The sequence below is a fragment of the Leopardus geoffroyi genome, chromosome B2 (assembly GCF_018350155.1).
Source record: "Leopardus geoffroyi isolate Oge1 chromosome B2, O.geoffroyi_Oge1_pat1.0, whole genome shotgun sequence".
Taxonomy (NCBI): domain Eukaryota; kingdom Metazoa; phylum Chordata; class Mammalia; order Carnivora; family Felidae; genus Leopardus; species Leopardus geoffroyi.
Genome location: NC_059332.1, coordinates 67,857,598 through 67,871,238, shown reverse-complemented (window position 1 = coordinate 67,871,238; position 13,641 = coordinate 67,857,598). Strand labels below are relative to the sequence as shown.

The window sequence follows — 13,641 nt, the reverse complement described above, 5'->3', positions numbered from 1 at the left end:
TTTATTTATTTATTTTTATTTTTTATTTTTAAAGTTATTTTGAGAGAGAGAGAGAGAGTGCACACGTGAGTGCAGGAGGGGCAGAGAGAGAGAAGGGGAGAGACAATCTCATGCAGGCTCCAAGCTGTCAGCACAGAGCCTGATGTGGGGCTTGATCCCATGAACTGTGACACCATGACCTGAGCTGAAATCAAGAATCGGTCACTTAAATGACTGAGCCACCCTGGTGCCCCCAAGTTCAATTTTAATTAGTCCTTTAAACAGTGTAACTTAGTATTATGAATGGTCGAGACAAATGATCAGGATCTTCTTGTAGGGCTGTAAGTGAGAGGCCCTCTCTCACAGGTCATGTTTGGCATATTTACTCAATGTATTTGTCTCAATGACTATTCTTCCAATGAATATAAGCCCTTTCGGAAAAATAATCATTAGTTCCAATATAGCTTTATAGATTTAAAAATTTCAAACTCTGGCCTTTTTTTTTTTTTTTTTTTTAAATAGCTTATGTACCTCCAAAGGATCTTAGTTTTTCTGAGGTGACTTCTTACAGTTTCAAAACGAACTGGTCTCCCGCTGGAGAAAATGTTTTTTCATACCACATCACCTACAAGGAAGCTACCGGGGATGATGAGGTCACAGTGGTGGAGCCAGCATCGAGCACCAGTGTCATTCTCAACAACTTGAAGCCAGAGACTCTGTACTTAGTCAACGTCACTGCAGAGTATGAGGATGGCTTCAGCATTCCCTTAGCTGGAGAAGAGACCACTGCGGAAGGTGAGATGGGGCTTCTGACCCTGTTTTCCAAAAACTAGCAATTTATTGTAGAACCAAGTTACAGTTTGAAATAATCACCTGCAACTATAGTTTAGAATGGTGAATGTCTTTGTAAGATTCAGCCTCTATAAAGTACAGCTATTCATACACCCTTTTAGAAAGTGGAAAAAAATTTATGTAAAAAAAAAAAACCCTAGATTTATTTTGATGAATTTGAGGTTAAGAGATACAGAGAACTATTAATAATTATGGAATTAACTCTCAAAATACTACTTTTCCAGATTTTTCTGTCCCATGTTTCAGTAGTGTTATATTCAAATACTTATGAATTTTGTTTGCTTTATCTATGGATGTGATGGCAAATATATTACCAAATGTTTTTTCTTTGTAAAAATTGTGGTAAAATACACATAACATAAAATTACCATTTTAACCATTTTAAATGCACATTTCGGTGGCAGTTAGTACACTCATATTATTATTACCACCATGTGTCTCTAGAACTTTTTTTTATCTTGCAAAACTGAAACTCTGTATTCATTAAAAAATAACTCTCCATTCCTCTCCCCACTGCCCCTGACAACCACCATTCTATTTTTCTGTTTCTATGAATTTGACTACTCTAGTTACCTCATAGGGGTGGTGCCTATACAGTAGTAGACTACTCCAGTTACCTCATACAGTATTTGACCTTTTGTGTTTGGCTTATTTCACTTAGCATAATGTCCCCAAGGTTCATTAATGTTGTAGCTTGTGTCAGAATATCCTTTCTTCTTATGGCTGAAAGAAATTCCATTGTATGTATATACCACTTTTTGATTGTCCACTCACCCATGGGTTGCTTCCACCTTTTAGCTATTGTAAATAATGCTGCTAAGAACATGGGTGTACACATTTTACCAAATGTTTCAAGCAGTGTTTGTTTAGGTATATCCTCTTAACTGGATAGAGTTGAGTACTTTCTGATACATTTCACTACATTGGATATTCAAAGGGTACCAAGGAACCTGGCCATGAGAAGACTAAGACTAGGCAATTACTCTTTAAGATAAATATCGCAAATATTAAAAGATATGTCAGTTGTTCTCCATTTTTTACTAGGGATGAGCAAAAAAGCATAAACAGATACATGAGGAAATTAAGATGGTTACAAAGAAGTATTTGCTAACAGGAAAGGCACATGTTGGCATACCTTGCTGATAAAAGCTAGAGAATCTTTTTTCTCTGAAGGATTTTTCAAATAAGATTGATGTTTTCTTTCTGTGCATGGTTTAGGGAAATTTCTATATGAAATCCAGCAAATAAAATAATGGCCAAAGTTTACTTCTTTTCTTATGATTTTTTTTGTGTTGAGTAACCCTGAAATCCATACTTAGATATTTCTGATTTTCTGATAATTTCTCTATAATGCCCATATTGTTGCTTGATGAGCCTGGCCCTTTTCCTTCAGCATTTTGGGATGGGGATGGGAATATGGATAAGAAGAAATTTAAATCCAGAGGGTATTTGAGTAGAGCCAACTACATTCATATACGCTCTAGTTTTTGCTCATTGGGCTCCAATGATACAATTTGGTAATACATTTCTAATTCTATTGTCTGTAGTGAAATCTGAAATTTAAACTTTCTTTAGTCAATAAGGAAGTTTCTGATTTCAGTACCTTCGTTAAGCTACTAATTATTGAGCTCCAACTTATGTGTCAGGGACTGTGATAATTGTTTTCCATGGATTATCTCATTTAACAACTTCAGTAAACCTATAAGTAGTCGTGTTTTTTCCTTCTGGGTAATCTGAAGCTCAAAATTACACATTCAGCTTCAAAACTAGTACAGTAGTTCCCCTTAATCTGTGGCTTCACTTTCCGTGGTTTCAGTTGCCCACTGTCAACCACAGTCCAGAAGCAGATGATTTTCCTTCTGGCTATTGTTAGAAGGTCAATAGTAGTCTATTGCTACATCCCAGTGCCTACGTCATTCACCTCACTTCATCTCATCATGTAGGCATTTCATCATCTCGCGTTATCACAGGAAGGGTGAGTACAGCACAATAAGATATTTTGAGAGAGGGAGAGACCACATTCACTTAACTTTTATTATAGTATATTGTTATAATTATTCTATTTTATTATTAGTTGTTGTTAATCTCTTAATGTGCCTGATTTATAAATTAAACTTCACTATAGGTATGCTTCTATAGGAAAAACATAGTGTATATAAGGTTCAGTACTATTCGTGGTTTCAAACATCCTCTGGGAAGTCTTGGAATGTCACCCTTGCAGATAAGTGGTGGGGGAAACTACTATATTCAAACTCATCAGTTTATCTGTCTCATTTGTTCTGGCTAATTTAGTCTTTTTCCTTGCCATGTAAAATGAATCATGGCTGTAACTCTGCCAACTGCCATTGCTTTTCTTAAGGGATACACTTCTTTTCTCCCTGAAGTGATCTACTGACGTATTGGCTGTTTAGGTAAACTTCTCATTATATGCGAGATAAATGCAGTCGTTTCGCACTGTGCTTTCACTCCAGTGGATTGAAAAGACAATAACCTTTAGTCCGTCTTCCCTGAACGTGTGGTCCAAATGAACAATTTTCTCCTTAAATAAATAATTTAAACATGTTTACTAACTATAAAGCTGAATGATGTTCTCATTTAGGCTTAATGGAAATCTATTTAAGACTGTTAGTCTATGGACATTACACACATTGCAATTTGACCTCAAGATTTAGATCCAGGTAGCATTCATTAAGTGTCTACAGTGTGTTTGGTCCAACACATGTATGGTCTAATTATTCTCCAAGTCAAAGGACTCTGCAGATAAAAAAGTTAGCCGTGGGACTGGCTGGGTAAGACAGTTCATTCAAGTGGGTAAATATGGTAGAACTGGGTATTAGGTATTTTTTTCCTATGTTTCTGAGAAAATCTAGTTAGAGGAAAAGGGTTGGCTACTTATATTTGAAAACATGAGTTATTTTTATTTTTGAATTTTATGTCAATATGAATTTACTATTTAATAGAGTACATATTTATGATTTTAAAAGTTTACTATTATGTACCTCTTTATTTGATTAAAAAATTAACAGTACTTACTTTCTTTCTGTATATTGAGTATTTATTGTTTCATCACCTAGCTAATATCTGGCTAAATGAATGCTGTAACCAGGATGTTTGATAAAATGCTGCTTTTGGATTTGTTTAGAGGAATGCTATAATTTATTGATCAAAAGCTAGTTTTGCATTCTTTTGTGTAAAATAAACTTTTTAAAAAATATTTCAGTAAAAGGAGCACCTCGAAACCTAAAGGTGACAGACGAAACTACAGACAGCTTCAAAATTACCTGGACTCAAGCTCCAGGGAGAGTGTTAAGGTACCGAATTATATATAAACCAGTTGCTGGCGGAGAGAGCAAAGAAGTGACCACCCCTGCCAATCAGAGGAGGATAACACTCGAGAACCTGACTCCAGACACAAAATATGAAGTATCTGTAATTCCGGAATATTTCTCAGGACCTGGGTCTCCGCTGACTGGAAATGCAGCCACTGAAGAAGGTAGAGGAAATATGCCAACTGCGTGGTAACAACCAAACTCTTGACTGCAGGGGAAGCTGTAGGCAACTATCAGGACAGACACTACAGGATACTACTTTATCTCGATTATCTGAGTATTTTAGACTGTAGTCCTTTTAGACTGGAGTTACCCAAATTTTTGACTGACTTATGACAGCATTTATTTGTGTCGATAGAACTCAAATACTATTTATGATCTACATATTCTTTTAAAAATAGCATGATTACATATTCTGATATAAATTGAAGGATGACTAGGGATTGAAAATCAAACTGCTCTGCACCATTGAAACAGATTATATATTACTTCTTCAGGAAGATTTTAAAATAATAACCTGTTTTTTACCTAAATGGTTAGGCCCCCAGGATAGATTCTGATATTTGCTGCAAATTATTAATGTTAAATATTTGTTTTACTGAGAAAAATTAAGGCATTCATAATTTTCATTTTATTCATTTTATTTATTTCATTTTATTCTTTAACATTTAAAATAATAGCAATAACAACATATTCGCAACAATGAACAGCTGTTGAGGACTTGTTTGTGTCAGGTTCTGTGCAAAGAGCTTTTCATATATTTTCTTATTTGATCCATGCATAGAGTCAATGGAATTGTTAGTATTATTATCCCTTTTTATAAGGAAGTCAAGGCTGAGGATACTAAATAATAGCTCAGAGTCAGGTTGCCGATAAGCAGTGAATCTGAGTCAGACACTCGTAAGGAATATCCACCCCAGCATGGCCTGCGTCACCACTTCCCTCCCATTGTAAGCAGCTAAATAGCCTGTCCTATGGAGTCCCCTTCTCTTTCCATCTGATTTCTTCCTCCTCTTTGCCCTTCAGAAAGTCACCACTTCCTTTTTTCTCTTTCTAGTTGGGGATCTAGGGCCCTTTGTGCTGGGTACTGTAAAAAGATCCAGTGGCTCTTCATCTTTCTGTTTTTCGGAGTGAAAGTGGTTAGCTGTTGTGTGCCCAGTGGAGAGTGTCATAGGATTGGTGCCTTGTGACCCTTCAGAGATGACATTACCACTCTACCAGAAAAGTCATGAAATGCCAAACATCATAGTTGCAAAGGGATGGACAGCCCCTGAGTTTTACCCAAGGCAAGGCCTCACTTGGGCTGTTTCTTACCTTAAGACTTTTTCTAGGATAGCATTTGATCATTTATCATTTTTATCACATCAGTGTATTTCCTGGTTATTACATTTAGAAGTTCATAGCATGATACCGATAAAATCCTTTGTATTGAGAATTTCTTGGAGGAGTTAAAGCCTACATTGTGATACTAATCAACGTATTTACAATTTGTAGGGCTTTGTTCCACTTTTAGAGAAAAAGATTGTAGTTTTTAACATCAAAGAGAGTAACATGAAAGATATTAACCTATGTAAACACTGAAGAGGAATGGGATGCCTTTTGATTGGTTTCTACTGACAAATAAGGCCCAGTTTAGAAATGCTTAGGCTCTGTTGGCCAATCAAGAGTTACGATTGCTGTAATACCACTCAGGATATAAATTTGATGTGGTGCACGTGCCGCCCACACACAAACACAGACACCCCCCCCCCCCCCCGCAACACGCACCCCCACACGCAAAGCAACAAAATGTTTTTCAAGTCATTTTATTCAATAATGAGTTTTGATGTTGTTCTTGTTTTTTAATGAAGTTAGAGGGAACCCAAGAGACTTAAGAGTTTCTGACCCCACAACATCAACTATGAAATTGTCTTGGACTAGAGCACCGGGGAAAGTGAAACAGTATCTCATCACATACACCCCAGCGGCAGGGGGTGAAACTCAAGAGGTTACTGTGAGGGGAGACACAGACAGAACTGTGCTGAGAGGATTAAACGAAGGGACACAATACGCCTTATCTGTGACAGCCTTGTATGCATCCGGGGCTGGAGATGCCCTGTTTGGTGAAGGAGCAACGCTTGAAGGTAATTACCGTCACGTTTTATAGAAATTCCTGAGTTTGTTGGTGATTTGTTTAGGAAGCTGAAAATGTTTCTGGAGAACAAAATCTAGAAATGTGCTATCCTTTCTCTTAAAAGGAATTTGGATTGAAAAGTAACTATGAAACTGCCTGTGATTCAGAGACATAGAATACAAGCAACTGTAAAAAATCACGTGTGATCAGGAAGAGGTGTACCGGGAAGCTGAGTGCATCATAAGGCCATAGAAATGTGTTCTTAATGCCATGGGTTGGTTGAGTGGAGAAGAGGTGTGTGACATTCAGGGTGGGAAAGGGCCTTGGGGAACATCTGTGGGTGAAAAGGATTTGGGTTGCCCAAGGTAATGCGACTGCTTCCATCACTCACGAGAAGACAGAAACCCTTTTCTGACTCTGAGTCTCATTTCATTCACCATGCATAAAAGCATTCAGCTTGAGAAATATGAGAATCCAGGTTTTTGCTTTGTTTGTTTTCTGAATGACCTCTAAAATTCAGCTCTGTGTTAGAAGTTTGAAGTTAATGCGGTACTTAGCAAGAACCACCAACAAGACTGGAGCTATGTCCTTGGTTCTGCAGAGTTAATTGCCAGAGGGCTTCATATTTCTTAGAATCTTTTGAAATATAATGGCAGCTTACATTTAACTCACCACAACTACAAAGTAAGTTGTGTAAGAGGGAGAAAATACAAATTTGGCCTAACTACAATAAGAATGTTGTGATATTAAAAAGAAATATCAGTGGATGATTACAATAATGAGTTGGTACCATAGCTGGAAGCCTAAATGGAAATCAGGCATTGATTCCTTTTTGTTATCACCATCTTTTATATGACTTACTGAAAATAGTTATAGGAAGAAAACAAATCTGAAGTACCTTTTGTGATGTGAAGTCACAGTGACCTTAGGTAAAAAATCTGTCTAATTTGGTGGAGCTTGGAGGATTGTAGATATTATAATTAACAGGGACAAGGCCCACAACAGACAGTTTTGATTAAAACTTCAAGACTTTGTCAATAGTTAAAACAAAAACAAATATTCTAATCAATCCTATCTCTAATGGTGACCAAGAGTTTAATTCCAATAGTCCCTGAAATCTACTTTTAAAAGAGGATTTAAATGAAAGATTAAATACCAGTGTGTACAATACTGATTACTAGAAGAGTCCTGGTTTGACTAGTTAGCCATGTGACCTTGACATGTTTCCTTAACCCCTCGAGTCTTAGTTTTCCCATCTATAAGAGGGGATGATCATTGCTCGGCCTTCATCCCAGATTTATCGTGGAGATCGAATGGGAGACTCTAAGCGAAATTCTTTGTGAACTGTAAAATACTATATGTATATAAAATTCATGAAGAGAAATAATATTCACTTTAAGATTGATATCTAAAAATAAAGCTTTTGTAAGTATTTTGGAGATATTGATTAGCTACCCTAAAGTTTTGAAAATAATAAGAACTAGAAATGGAATTTGCCTTAATTACACAGACATAATCTAATCAGTAAAGCATGTGATCTTTCTATCTGGAGCAACGTCCAGAATTTCTGAAAAGTTTGTTTTTTTGTTTTGACCTTTTGAAGTTCTCTTTCTCATGTACTTCCCATGGGCTTTCAACATAGGTTGTTTATAGGATTTTTTAAGGATAAACTTTTGAGCTTCTGTTTTTTTACAGAATAATTGTAGGTTATTGATGTTTGTGAAAATTTCTCATAAGGAATATCTTGGAAATGATTTAATAGTTTTACTTTTTATACCTTTTAACCTTCTGATATTTTTCTGCATTTTCTTACTTTAAAACAAACCATATTCATACTCAGTCCAAATCTCTTAAAGCTAAAAATTAGGGCATTTTTGTTAATAATATATTAACAATCTTTAGAAAACAAAATACACATTTTAATTTAATAGCAAACATATTCTATTAAGCTGTGATTTTTCTAAGCCAAGTGTATAGCTAAATTGTTTATAATTTTATAGTTTTGTACAAGTAGTATAGAAAATCTACCAACTTCTATGCATGTGCCCCCTCTCCCCGCCCCCCCCCCCAAACACACATATTTGATCAGAAGTTACCTCTAAGGGAGATACATGAGTAGTAAAATAGATCTTAGAAATTACTGTTTTCAATTTCCTGAGAAGGAGGGAAGTGAGATGATTAACTATAGTTAATTGATAATTGAATTGTAATAATACTTTTTTCCCATTTATACCAAAGCTCTTTACTACATGAAGGATTATATAAAATGCTGCCAGCCTGATTTTATTAACATATTTATCCCATTGCATTATGTGTGGTAAACTTGACAAATATGTGAAAGCATAGTTGTGACTAAATTAAAATAGTAGATTTTTGCCCCTGGTTATTCCATTTCATTTTATTGTATTAACTTAGCCAAATCCACATACCATATACAGGAATAGGATATGATGGTAAATGCAGGGAGTGGAAAGCCAGAAACAGAGCCAGGCAACTGCTTTTGAGGGCCGCTGTTTTTCTAATCTGTTTTTCTCTTGGGAGAGAAGGTGGTAAGAGCAGACCTTGAAGGAATGTTTCTTCCATCCAGAGGCATGGTCCAGCCGGCAAGAGCATTCTGTAGGTTGAAATTTTATGGATTGTCTGAAGTGCATTCTATTCAATTCAAAAAATATTAAAAAAAATATTTACTACAACCATCCCTAACTTGAATCCGTTTCCTAGTTTGTTGAAATGTAGCCAATGATCAGAAAATTCCCCTGTCCCTGGAAGAGAGATTTATTAGCATTGGCATTGGGGAAGTTCATGGTTTGCTCTAGGACTGTATGAAATAGAATCACAAAGGCAGTGTTTATTACTATTTCAGATCCAAACTTCAGAGGAATCTGAGCACAAACTCTTGGGTTTGATTTACATGATTCCCACCCCCCCCACCCATTGTTGTTGTTAAAGTAGATTTAATGTAATTACTAAAGCACTGTTGTAATGTAAAAGTACTTTAGGTCCTGATGGAACTTTTAATTGTCACTGTTAGTATTTAGAGAAAGGAAAACCTGTTCATAGAAACCCTGAAATGAATAATGGCCATTTTTAATGCAAAGATTGACCACAAATGAATGAAAATTTCAGTTTGGGAATAATATGGTTCGTTTTGTTTCTGAGTGTTGTTTTTTGGCTATGGAAAAGATGACTTTTCAACATTTCCTTTGTTGCAGTTGCTATAGCAACCTGCCAACTTCCTAGACATGAAGAACTTCCTGTACATCAAACCAAGCTAACTCAGCTGACATTTTGTTACAATGAGGTTTTTAGCACATCATAGGGATTCCTCTGCATGATGTTGAGTAGCATGGGGCCTCTCCAAGACAGACTAAATAAGGTCTCTATGTTTCCCTAGATTTATTGCTATCTCATAATTTGAAAAATTATATGTTCTGAGTATAACAACTCTGAGGTTTCCTGGGAACTTTAGCACAATTACCAAGCAGCAATTCATATTTCCTTTCCTGCACGTTAATGGCTCATCAGAGAAATATCTAAATCATGTTGGAGACATAACAGTTATGGAAGAAATCTCAGGCTTTGAGGTTGAAGGGTGACTTGTTAAGCGGTTTTTAAGAACTACATACTGCTTAACGTACTTGTTAGCTTATCAATAGTGAACTTTGTCCTTTGGAGTGGTGGATCTAATTCATTGGCTGTAAATCAAGTATGTTTCCACATAAACGCGGAAGCAGGTTTTCTGTATTCTGCTGTGGAAAGTTGGATGACTTTTGAACTGAGCTTTAACGGAAAAGACAAATTGATTTAGAAGAGGATTTACATTACATTTTCAATTTAATTTCTATTTTTGAAAGTGGTATGTGAAACTCAATGAAAGCTGACTGGAACAATTTATAGTTTCATTTCATTATGATTAATTTTTCAGTTATCATCATTGGCTAATTTGCGTTATAATTATATTTGAATTGGATGATGATTTGCTTTTCAGAAAGCAAATGGAAAAGGGCTAAGGAAACGTAGGAAAGTTACTTAAATGAGGCATTAGTTCTTTGGCTTCATATGTGGAAAAAGCAGAAATCAACCCCTTGTGGATGTTCAGATCATGAGAAATGCACCTGTCTAAATTACTTCCCACAACGGTAGCTCAGAGATGCATGTGAGCAGGCATGAGAAAAATGACTTTTGAGTATATCTAAATATGTTTGATAATCAGAGAAGAGATATTGAGTATCAGAATCTCAAAAACTGATAAATTTTGTGTGTTTAAATTTAGGACAGAAAAGCATGTTATTTCTTATAAATATACTGTTACTGTACTGGGGAGGATAAGGTAGCTGGGAAAACTATTGAGAAGGATGAAGATAAAGGCATGCCATCATTATAGAAGAGGACTTGTTTGAAACGATTGCCAGAAATTCTATTACCAGAAATAAAAGTAATATTCAAAGCATAGGCATATACCCCAGAACAGCAGAAAACAGGTACCATGAAATTAAATATTATTGAGAACAATATTGCTTATGTGAAATCCTGAACAAACTAAAACATCATAAAACAAACATTTATAAGTCTTGAGGCAGAGCGAAAAGAGGGACTCGAGGAGGTAGGAAGCCTTTGCTAAAGTGGAAGTGGGTCCAGGTTCTGGGAAGCATAGTGACAAAGGGGCAAAAAGACTACTGGCATTGGTTCCTGTTCACTGGACCGTTTCTATAGCTTCCCCTTTTAAGAAACAGTAATCTCTCCTGCCGAAAGGCTACACGCTGGTCTTCTGACATCTTTCCTTTCTTATTCCTCTTCCTTTTCTTTTCCTTCCCAGGTTTTCTAAAAAGAGACTCCCAAACCCAATCTAACCAAACCAAGCCAAATACTCTTTCTGTAGTTGTTGATGTCTGAAGTTCCTCAGGTCAAGGACAAAATGTGCAATTCGTATTTTAAACCAAAGCAAATGCCTAGCTAGGTAACACTTCAGTTGAACCTCATTCACAAGAAAATGTGATCAACTCTTGAATAAGAAGCATGGGTTGAGAGCCACTTCCTTTTGAAACAGGATGAAGGGGAGGAGAGAGCAGTGAACATCACACGTGTGTTATGGGGGAGAAAGGATGTGATGAGAAGATCCAACACACTTCTCAGTTCTCTGAGGGTCAGCCATGAGATAGAGAGAAAGAGACAGAGGGTGAGCGGGGAGGGGCAGAGAGAGAGGGAGACACAGAATCTGAAGCAGGCTCCGGGCTCTGAGCTGTCAGCACAGAGCCTGACACAGGGCTTGAACCCGTGGACTGTGAGATCATGACCTGGGCCAAAGTTGAACACTTTACCAATTGAGCCACCCAGGCACCCCATACCTGTCTTTATTTTGAAGGAACCTTATTTCAGAGTGAAAGCAAGTGTGAGGGTTTCTTCCTGCACTGACCAAGCACATCTAACAAATAATGGCCTTAGAGAGGAGCATAAGGAAAAAGAAAGAAATGAGGAAAGAATAAAGAATTGTAGGGGAATGAGAATAATAGAGATTTAAAAGATTTTTTAGGAAGTATCAGTGCTTAGGCATATCTCCACATATTTCAATTTAATTGATTTGGGCATGGCCTACTCTTTGGCACCCCAGGTGATTCTATGTATCTTATCAAGTCCAGTCCATTTATTTTTTCCCAGGGCCCCAGGGGGCGACACAGCCTGCTGGTGGCTTGCTCAGCTGGTTGCACACCAGGCCTTAAGACCAGCTTGGCCACTTGATAGTCTGCCAATTGTATCACAGGATACAATTCAATTGCTTCATTTTTTTTTTTTTTTTTGTAAACCAATATTTGTCCAAGCTAAGAGTCCATTTAAATAATATTTTTAAAGGGTTATAGGTCTGATAAAATTTACTTGTCATAAGGACATCATATTCTCAAAATTCTTGGGTGTAATGCAGCAGCTAGAATACTCAACCCTCCCGCTTTTTTGGGAGAAAAAAAAGTTTACCAATGTGTTTGACAAGAGCATAAGCTTAATATTTAAGAATATTCTTATCACACCAACTGAAGCCTGTTGAAGCAGTTTGTCTTGTCAGTCTTGGCTTCTGGATTGAGGTGCCTTTCTTCCTTCTTTGGATTTCATTTTCTTTGTTACTAATAAGGAATGTTGCAATGCCACTGCCTGTATATAATGCCTTTGGGTGTCGCTGGCAGATAATATAATTTTTTGAGGATTGTTTTCTGTAATTGAGAATTTACTCAGTGCTCATTGGATTTAGTGTTGTCATGTCATTAATTATAACTTAAGGATGTTTTTTAGTTAATGCTTCATTTGTATTTCAAAAAGTGCTTTTATAGACCCTTTTCTGGACATTGATAAACCTTGCAAAGATATTTACTGAAATTTTACTAGTATTTTGTTCCAACTTTCCAGGTCCTGAGAGTGTTAAAACAGTTGATTAAAGTCTATGGGAATGCTTGTCTAGTGAACTAGGCTCCTTTTGTTTGTAGCCCAGAAATATATTTGTGAATGTATGATTGCTTCAGCCATAATTGTCTAACTATTATTTTCTCACAAAGAAATCATTAGCCTGTGTTTGTGAGATTGATGTCTGTTGTCATGGAAATAAATAGTGTCACAAACTCAGTGCTGTACAAAGTAGGGAGGAAAACAGGCTGAGAAACACAACCTTGGAATGGAAAAGATGCTGAAACTATTATTTGTAAGTTACTTCAGTATTAATTTGGAAGATATTCCCATATTCTATCTATTTATCTTATGCTTTTTTTTTGGAGTGCCATTAATGCAGCTTTTGGCTCATTTAAGTTCAGTCACTTTCAAGTACAACTATTTTACAATGGCTATGCCTAGCTGCAGTTTATGAAATTCAGAGGCACATATGAAAACAAGGTGTATATCAAGCAAAGGAAACATGTGCTGCACATTGAAAATCTAGAGACCAGTTGCTGGGGTGTCAATGATCAAAACAAAATAAAACTTAAAAAGCAACAACCAAACCGAACAGAAACAAACAGTTTGTTTATATTCCCTCGAGTAGAGAAAATATAAAAATATGTGGCCATTTAAGTAGGAAATAGAGTTCAAGAAGGCCTTCAAATGAGTATTAGCCTCAAGCACTGTGGGGGGAAAAAAGTCAATGTGTTCTTGAAAATAAGTATTCTGGGTTTCAGTGAAATATGTAACTAATTTCCCTCCAGAGATGAGATGTCCTGTCAGCAGTTAAAGTTATTTTTAATGGAGTTAGAATTTTCCATTTGTGCTTGGGCTCTGGTAAGATGCCCAGCTCCTGTTTTATTTATTTTTCCCTCTAAATTCTACAGTATGATAGGTTTCTGTCTATCCAGATTGCTTTTTTTTTTAATTTATTCTTACCTTTACTTTTTGTGC

At 36.4% G+C, this 13,641-nt stretch overlaps 1 protein-coding gene across 9 annotated transcripts in view; it reads left to right on the top strand.

The window, feature by feature from the left end:
• Positions 1-13,641, top strand: part of COL12A1 (collagen type XII alpha 1 chain) — a 123,808-nt gene that overhangs the window by 27,999 nt on the left and 82,168 nt on the right. For 6 of the 9 annotated variants that reach the window (XM_045498790.1, XM_045498793.1, XM_045498788.1 and 3 more), the window contains 3 exons: positions 502-774; positions 4,052-4,324; positions 6,011-6,283. The exons of the other annotated variants lie outside the window; for them this stretch is intronic. In XM_045498790.1, the coding sequence (XP_045354746.1) occupies positions 502-774; positions 4,052-4,324; positions 6,011-6,283 (819 nt within the window). The remainder of the gene's footprint in view (positions 1-501; positions 775-4,051; positions 4,325-6,010; positions 6,284-13,641) is intronic. 9 annotated transcript variants of the gene reach the window in all.